Genomic DNA, 9912 nt, shown 5'->3' with positions numbered 1-9912 from the left:
TCCTTTTTATTTTTGAACGGCATGGAACAACGTGTCAACCACCCTTTGGCGGTTAACGGTGACGTTCGGTGAGAAGTTTTGGCCAGAACCAGTGGAGGTTGTGGTAAAGGATGAGGATGAGAGATGATTTGTTGGTGATCCGGTAGCTGATGAGGAAGCTAGACAAAAGTGACCTCATCGTTATTTGCTCCGGTGGTCGGAATATCGGCAGTCGGGACATCGCCAGATAAGCCAATTTAATAAATCAAGGTGTAAACATGTCAGGGTAGGTAAAACACATGGATAAATTGAAGTTTCCTGTATAAACATGTGTAAGATTACGAAAATACCCTTTCGGTAAGGTTACAGTTTTACCCCTTAGTGAGTACATTGATGCAATCAGAAAATGTCGAGGTGTAAGACATTTTTTGGAAATAGAGGGTAAGTGTCAATCACCTCTTAACACATGGGGTAAAATTACAGTTTACTCTTTAATATAACTTTATCAAAAACCAAAGAGTAAACTGTCAAAATGGTTTATGAGATTTGGTCACTTTTGATACTTAAGTCCAAAACTCAAAACTTTTAAATTTGAGTCCCTGTGGTTTTAATTTTGTTTTCATTTTCATCCAAAATCAAAATATGATTTTGTCAGTTAATATCAAATTTTTTTGTCTTTTTCTACCCTTTTAATAAAGGGCAAAATGGTCTTCTCATATTTTATTATAACAAGTTAAAAAAATCTGACCATTAGTCCTTCATTAATATGGAGAAAAAACACAAAAAATTCTATATTAACTGAAAAATCTGAACAAATTTATTTTTAATTAAAAACGAAAGCAAAATTAAAACCAGAGAAACACAAATTCAAAAAATTTAAGTTTTAGATTAAAGTAACCAAGTGATAAAAATTACCAAAGTCCAAGGACCTGTTTGATAGTTTACTCAAAACCAAATTACACACATACATTTAAAACCTAGCGTGGGTAGTTTTGAAAATATAACAATTGTTTTCTTTTCCCGCTGATACTTTTCGACAAAGCACAATGTTTTGTTAAATTTGATCGGAAAACTTCACTTTTTTTTTTTTTTGTTAGCAAACTGAATCCACCATTTTTTAATGGTAATTTTGTATCACTGATAGACCACTAAAGTATCATCATGCCACCAACAGAACCATTCGATTATATCCATCTCGACTAGACGTAATGCCTATACACCAATTCAGAAGAAAAACCCAATAAATATGAAAAAACACCCTTATAAGAATCGAACCCAAGACCTATTGATCTAAAGTCGTATCTTACTAGCTCCAAAATACTACCAGCCTATAAAGTTATTGGCAAATTCACGAAAAATCTAATCTTTCATTTTTTCGGCCACCGATTGATCTTCATTATTTTTAAACGGTAATGAGGAGAGAAGGAATGCAAAATCAACCATAAAAGTAACGTATTTTATATTAGCTTTCATAAACCTACATAACGTACCACTTTACTAGTCCCGACTTGTAAACTTAAACCCATAAAAAAGAAGGCAAGAAATAAAATGTTTTAAACTACATAAACAAAGTAGCATCACGTGTTCTGCATGTGATCCACCAGAACCCCCTACTACCATCTTCAGGAGTTAGCATTGGTGACGAGCCTTTTCCTTCTCTTTTACCTCGCTTCCTTGCGTCTTGTCATACTCTTCAAAACCACATTAATAATAATATTATCAGTTTTCATTACGCAATATATCCAGATTCATGATCTAAATTGGTCAACAAATATACCAGGAGAATTGCCATGGACGATCTTATCTTCATCCTCATGAGAAAGAGATTGATTGCCTCCGTAGGTCCCTCCGAAACCTTCCTCGTCTGATCGAGTCGCGTACCCTTCGCCATACGAATGCGACATCACATCCCTAATTCCACCAAAAACACACCTATTAGTACTTGTGTAGTGGTTAAAGGGTCTGCGCTCCCTAGTGGAGAGACAGCTTCAATTCCTGCTTGAGCCATTTTCAAGGGACATCTGGTCCCTAGTGGAGACAACTTCAATTCCTGTTTGAGCCATTTTCAAAGGACATCTGGCTCAAAGGACGAATCGGCAGGACTGACAAATTGTGTCTGTAGAGGTATGGTATTGGACCCGACCTGAGCGGTCAGACCTTCCCGTTACTTATTGCTTTTATATTAATTATTTATTATTGTGCTGACTAATCCAACCGCGAGGCCCAACGCGTTGTAGTATATACTACATTGGGCTAGGGACTTGTAGAGGTATGGTATTGGACCCGACCTGAGCGGTCAGACCTTCCCGTTACTTATTGCTTTTATATTAATTATTTATTATTGTGCTGACTAACCCAACCGCGAGGCCCAACGCGTTGTAGTATATACTACATTGGGCTAGGGACTTGTAGAGATAACCCCTAACTGGGCCTGGCCCATTGAGGTTAGGGGAGGCCCATGTCCCCTATATAAGGAGGTGTTCACCTCATTATTAGGGTTAGACAAGATGGAGCCGCCACACTTTTGTTACTGGAAACAGGGGATTCTATCCCCTACCGGTCATCTCTACGGTTCCACCTTTGTTTTCTCTGTGCAGATCTGGAGAGGAGAGGAAGAACAAGACGTGATTCTTCACCCTCATGGAGAAAGCGGTCCAGTCATCCCAGCGGTGATTCCGTGTTTCAACATTGGCGCCATCCGAGTTTATGTTATACATTTGTTGGTCACATCTTGTTTTATCCTCAGATCTCTAGATCTGTGTTCTTAGAGTCACACTCTTGACCTTCGAATGGATAAACCCCACAGATTTGTGTGGTGTTTTCCAAAATTTTCAGATCTGTGGTATTTCACTTATCTTGGTGCTTCAAAATCCTCAGATCTACGTTTGTTCCAAAGGGGGTTCACAACCTTATGTACAAGAGAGCTCAGATCTGTTGCCGTACAAGACTCTCTCAAGTCATAATTCCAAGATCCAAGTTTTATGAGTTCTACGCCGCCATTAACAGGTTTCTCTCTCGTTTATGCATCAAACAAGTAAGTCAGCTACTCTACTGTTTCCGGTGCAAACTTTTTTTTCCAAATAGAGTTATGACAAAAGTCATAAGAAACAAATTTGTTTCTATAGAAAAACGAATTGCAAAGCTTAAATTTTACGTCACCTCCGAAAGTTCCAAATATCTATCAATTTATTTAATTAATATTTGTGGTACAAGAAGAATCATAGGATTTGGTGACTAATAAATAATAATTTTGAATTTGGCCTTGGGAAAGGATCTATTTCAACTTTATTTTAAAATATTATAAAACAAAAGTTGCAATATATGACCAGCTGTCATCCACTCACCTGCCCTTTCTAAAAGAAACGGGCATACAGCTGTCATCCATCCTTTCTAAAGGTGAGCTGTGTTATTTTAAATGATTACTTTATTTAGAGAATAAAAAAAACAACAAAACATGGCAAATACGCCAACTTTCCAAAAGCTTTACAGCTGTGTCCAGGCTGGCACATGCTCACACCTTTCAAAACCACAATATCACTCAGCGTCATTTTCATGAAAAAGGGTAGTAGCCTCGATGTATTTTTTATATAAATAAATTGTGGTTGTCATTTTACATGGTCCTTTTCCCACACCTCACCATGAAAATGTGGTTAAAAGGCCACTGCATATAACATACACTGTCATTTGCACTCACACCGGCCTCCGCGCACGGTGGACTTACAGTGATTTGATGAAAAGTAAGTTGCATAGTCATTGCCTACAACAGAGATGATTGCAATGGATGATGAGCTAAGTTGGATATCTTGTTTCTGCTGAACAAACTGTTTGAAAATAGTCTATTTGTGTGGTCATATTTGGTTGATTCACACATGTGTTGAAGACACCTGTCCCTCCATAAGCAAAGTTCATCCCATATTTGATTGATTTCTTCTCACCAGATTTCCATCCTCTATATGTTATTGGAGATTTTGTACCCAGTCTCCAAAAACAAACGGTTTCAAGTTATGTTTCTGGTGATGTCGTTTGGTGCTAACCGAAGAGCTCCTCTGCGCACGGCGGACTCACACACCCGCCATCCGTCTGATAAGCTCAACCGCGCGGCGCGCATGGTATGCACCAGCTCCGACGCGTCGTGCGGCACCCGTCCGATAAGCTCAACCGCGCGGCGCGCATGGTATGCACCAGCTCCGACGCGTCGTGCGCCACCCGTCCGATAAGCTCAACCGCGCGGCGCGCATGGCATGCACCAGCTCCGACGCGTCGTGCGGCACCCGTCCGATAAGCTCAACCGCGCGGCGCGCATGGTATGCACCAGCTCCGACGCGTCGTGCGCCACCCGTCCGATAAGCTCAACCGCGCGGCGCGCATGATATGCACCAGCTCCGACACGCCGTGCGCGTCGAGCAAGCTCAGTCGGATAAGCATAAACACGCGGCGGCGCGTGGCGTGCATAAGCTCCACCAACAAGAGATCCATACAAGCTAAAAGAGATCTTTAACACAAGATCTTTAACATATGCTTGAATCCGATCAAAAGGTAAATACTCTAAGTGAGAGAATGTGAGAGAGACTAACGAAGGATCTAGAATGTGTGTTGCTGGAACATATGTTTTTCAATCTGAAAACATATCAACATATACGATATATAGTAGATACGAACCGATCCATTCACATTCTGATGTCTTCTGGGAAAGTCCAACCTTGATGATTACCACGAATACAAGGAACCGATCCGAGCATAATCAACACTAACTCTCAACTCTCAACAATAGACGATTATCAGCACGATAATCATCAATACTCACAAGATCTTACACTAAAATCGCTGATATAAGACGATTCAGTGATTTAACTGTACAAAAACCGTAAGCGACCTTTGAAAGAAAAGAGAGAAAGAAACTTCTGGAAAACATCTGAAGTGATTGATTAACAAGTTAGGTGGGTACCCTATTATATCCGGTTGTTAAGCAGACCTATATTTGGGCCTTTAGCACACCGAAAATAAGTAACAGCCAGCCCAGCAGCCCAAAAAGCCCAATCAACATTCAGCATCAACATAACCAAAGTTGGCAAATTAAAACTTATTTAAACAAAGTATAAAACTGATAAGTTTTAAACTGATACAATATTTTAGCAATACCCTGCCGGTGCAACCTTGTGGGGGGGCATCTCTTGATAATCGGAAACATTTGCTTCTATATTTAAATGAACTTCGACCTCTGCTTTCTACGACAGTTTATTGTTTGTGTGATGCTCATCATGATGTCACTAACCAAGAAACTTGAGGGACATTTTTTATACTCCCCAATTTAACAGTTATAAAAAAAGGGGGGGCTTGCAAACTAGTTTTCACATGTATATTCTTTGGAAATGTCTCTTTTTGAATAAACATGCCACATACTCGTTATTTATGGCATGTTTTCGACAGTTGAGCTTCAACTCAAGTCATTTTCACATAAATAAATAAATCCCATACAAAGCCAAACCAAGGCAATAACAGCTCTAGTTACGACGTGGACGTTTTCAAACAACGTATCAACATTCGGTCGTTTTCAAATAACAGTAATGTTTTGATCCGTTGCAAGTAAAAGCATAGAAGTGATATTTTATCATCACTATACCGTCAGGAGTCCGTTTTTGTTTAAGCAATCATGTGACAGACGCATTACATATGGCACACTCACACATTTGTTACTCGTCTACAATTAAAATGTTAGTTCACATGTCAGCTTTATAATCTTGCACCATAACTTTCATTTTATGACTCAAACACATTATTACGTGTTACAAGAGTCGGTGTACGACTTTTAACTATGCATTTGGGTACATATCACTTTAGCTAATATATGGACAGTGTTCATATGTAATCGGCTGTAAACACTTGAATTATTCAGTAAGGCATTGTTACATGTTTCCCCGATAACATAAACTGGCTAACGTCTAGCAAATGCATTATTTAACGACATGGCTAGTAGCCCATCGTTTTAACGAGCATTAACCTTGCAATATTTCTAGCGCACACTAGTATCATTGTTTATTATTATTCAACTTCAATGCTACTGACATTTTTTAGCAGCTGCAATAAGCAAACGGGCTAGCATAGTCCAACACCATTCCGAAGTTTGAAGTTGCTTTCACATATTACGGAGTTTGGATGCATAGAACGAACTCCTCCTAAGAACAAGGTTTCGGTACAATGCGTTCATATATCAAATCCCTTGTTATAATTTACCGTGTTGACTTGTTTGCAGGACAAACAATGTACGAGCGAGCACACATGCGTTTTGCACGCATGCTCCTCTATTTATGAGCATGTAAGCCGCTATATGCGCATGCTCCTTTTACATACGAGCACGCTAGTCTCCGTGCGAGACTTCTGCTCTACATACGAGCACGTAAGTCGCCATACGCGCCTGCTCCTTCTACATACGAGCGAGCACACATGCGTTTTGCACGCATGCTCCTCTATTTATGAGCATGTAAGCCGCTATATGCGCATGCTCCTTTTACATACGAGCACGCTAGTCTCCGTGCGAGACTTCTGCTCTACATACGAGCACGTAAGTCGCCATATGCCCCTGCTCCTTCTACATACGAGCGAGCACACATGCGTTTTGCACGCATGCTCCTCTATTTACGAGCACGTAAGTCGCCATACGCGCCTGCTCCTTCTACATACGAGCGAGCACACATGCGTTTTGCACGCATGCTCCTCTATTTACGAGCACGTAAGTCGCCATACGCGCCTGCTCCTTCTACATACGAGCGAGCACACATGCATTTTGCACGCATGCTCCTCTATTTATGAGCACGTAAGCCGCTATACGCGCATGCTCCTTTACTACGAGCACGTAAGTCGCCACATGCGCATGCTCCTTTACTTACAAGCGAGCACACATGCGCTAGCGCGCATGCTCCTCTACATACGAGCCCGTAAGTCGCCATGCGCACAAACTCTGTTACATACCAGCACGTCGGTCTCCATACGAGTCGGGTGTTATACATACGATCATCTCTGTCTCCATCCGAGCCTGAGGCTCCACACATGAGCACGCAAGTCGTTATACACACATGCTCCTTTAGATATGAGCACGCCAGTCTCCAGGCGAGCTTGCTGCTACACAGGCAAGCATGCTAAGCTCCATGCGGCCCTGTTGCCTTTACATACGAGTGTACATGTTGCGCGTGCGCGCATGTTTAGCCATAGACGAAAACGCTTACAAAACGTAAACTGAGCTACAAATGCACGCACCACTTTGGGTATACGCAAAAACACATTGGCTAAAATAAAGTTTCGTTTACACCTACATTCTTCAAGACAAGCCACATCTCCTTGCCTCACGCCACATTGTTGTTATGGCACAGCGGAGGATTAGCGCAGGCTAGGGTTTCCACTTCATTAACCTGACGCAACTTTATGCCAATTCTCATTCGCGATAACCTGACTCAAAGTGGATTAACACGTGCAAATATTGTAGACAACAGTTTACAAAGATTTAAACACCAGGGATATACATTCCATAAGGATAAACACGCGCGCATCATGCGACAACCAACATAGTCATACAAAAGGTTGAATATTTTATAGTGACTCACACGCCGTTTTGGCTCAGTTCCATACGCCAACTCCATGCGCCATGCGCTGTTTTGGCTCACTTCTGTACGCCATCTCCATGTGCTATGTGCCATTTTGATTCAAAATTCCGCACAATTAGCAATACGATTCAAACATACACACCAAATCTATATACAACAAAGTCAACATTACCTCAATCCTTATGAGTCCAGAATCCCTTCCGGCTGATAAACTCACCCCAAAGGTACACTGGACTGGGGGGACCTGAAGGGGTATGGTCCCAGATGCTACATAAGTTATATGCGTGTACGAGCCATACCCACACTCAACAACCAAAAAACACTCACCCAGTTCCAAAGTCCATGTGCGGGATATATACGCATACGTGCAACCTTGGCAGCTCATGAGAGCGAGCCAGTACAAAAGGCAGCAACCAGCCTTTGCCTAGCCAATTACCACGATGAACTATCGTGCACATTTCACCGCTCCATTGTCTTTACTCACAACGAAAGACAGACGCAATAAACATGGCTAGCAAAGCTCTCACGCCTCGGCGACAGGTAAACATAGAATTAATAATCCTCACTTCCCAACACTCCTAATAAGTCTAGTGCTCCTCCCAGCGCTTGCACTCGTGAGCAACACTAGACTGGGGGACTTGTAGAGGTATGGTATTGGACCCGACCTGAGCGGTCAGACCTTCCCGTTACTTATTGCTTTTATATTAATTATTTATTATTGTGCTGACTAATCCAACCGCGAGGCCCAACGCGTTGTAGTATATACTACATTGGGCTAGGGACTTGTAGAGGTATGGTATTGGACCCGACCTGAGCGGTCAGACCTTCCCGTTACTTATTGCTTTTATATTAATTATTTATTATTGTGCTGACTAACCCAACCGCGAGGCCCAACGCGTTGTAGTATATACTACATTGGGCTAGGGACTTGTAGAGATAACCCCTAACTGGGCCTGGCCCATTGAGGTTAGGGGAGGCCCATGTCCCCTATATAAGGAGGTGTTCACCTCATTATTAGGGTTAGACAAGATGGAGCCGCCACACTTTTGTTACTGGAAACAGGGGATTCTATCCCCTACCGGTCATCTCTACGGTTCCACCTTTGTTTTCTCTGTGCAGATCTGGAGAGGAGAGGAAGAACAAGACGTGATTCTTCACCCTCATGGAGAAAGCGGTCCAGTCATCCCAGCGGTGATTCCGTGTTTCAACAGTGTCTTATTAGGTTTAAGAGGTCTCTAACGACGCGTAAAACACAAGTGCTAAATATGAATACAATTCTTTTAAATATTTGATATCTCATGTCTATAACACTTTTTATATACCAAGAAAAAGAAAAAGAAATAATGGATTCTAACCACATAATTTTATTTATTTTTACAAAAGTAAAAAATCGCATCAGGTTAATCCCGGGTTCGAACCTAACAGGAACGAGGGTTTACGAATTTCATCAGGTTCCCTCGCATATCAGGGGCACGGTCTCATAACTGGCGAGTAATCGACCTTAGACATAGCACCAAACATGGTGAGTTTACACGTGAATTTCAACCTGACGGGAACGAGGGTTTACGAATTTCATCAGGTTCCCTCGCATATCGGGGCACGGTCTCATAACTGGCGAGTAGTCGACCTTAGACATAGCACCAAACATGGTGAGTTTACACGTGAAATTCTTTACCGTCCAAAAAAATATATTCATGAATTAGAGCATCACGTTCATAATTTTATATTTTTAAATTAAATTTATATCAACAAACTTGTTATTCATACATACCCCTTTTTCTCAACTTCCTTAGTTTCTTCTTTCTTGTCCATGTTATCAGGCTCTTCGTGTCCGGCGGATGCCTGCTTGAATCTTACAGATCGGATGACCGGAGATGCTTTTCCGGCGAAGTTGTTTGAGCTACCGAAGAATGTAGAGACTGCTGGTAATTTGGTTTGGACAGGAAGTGATTTAATTGTGCTGAACATATCTTTGTTGCTTAGGTTGTCAGACAAGCGAGTATTTATGATGATGGCAATGGAGATGTGTGTGTGAAGATATATTTACACGTGTCTTCAGGAGTTTGACACGTATGGTTTGTTGAAGATGGTGTATAAATGGGGCTTTGACACGTGTCATGAAAAATGTAAATCTTATCTTGGTGTCGTGTTACTGGTAACATCTTATTAAAACCGGTCAGTAGTTCAAAAAACTTACGGCTCGTTCGAAGCTCGTTTGAGAAAAACTTTGAAAAAAGTTCGGCTCGAAATTGGCTTAGTTGTAAATGAGCTGGCTTGGTTTGTAAACGAGCCCAGGTCGAGCTAGGCCTGACTTGGCTCATGAGCCGGCTCAATAAGG

The 9912-nt window shown here is 41.5% G+C and overlaps 1 protein-coding gene across 1 annotated transcript; it reads right to left on the bottom strand.

The window, feature by feature from the left end:
* Positions 1 to 1407: 1407 nt before the first annotated feature.
* LOC110889403 lies at positions 1408 to 9578 on the bottom strand. Its single transcript, XM_022136917.2, has 3 exons — positions 9346 to 9578; positions 1757 to 1890; positions 1408 to 1670 (listed from the first exon to the last, which is right to left on the bottom strand). Exons 1-3 carry the CDS (start codon positions 9540 to 9542, stop codon positions 1609 to 1611), a joined length of 393 nt encoding a protein of 130 aa, XP_021992609.1. The 5' UTR covers positions 9543 to 9578; the 3' UTR covers positions 1408 to 1608.
* Positions 9579 to 9912: the final 334 nt, after the last annotated feature.

This window comes from Helianthus annuus, chromosome 11 (assembly GCF_002127325.2).
Source record: "Helianthus annuus cultivar XRQ/B chromosome 11, HanXRQr2.0-SUNRISE, whole genome shotgun sequence".
Classification (NCBI taxonomy): Eukaryota; Viridiplantae; Streptophyta; class Magnoliopsida; order Asterales; family Asteraceae; genus Helianthus; species Helianthus annuus.
The sequence above is the reverse complement of the archived record's forward strand: the minus strand, read 5'-3'. Positions and strand labels throughout refer to the sequence as shown.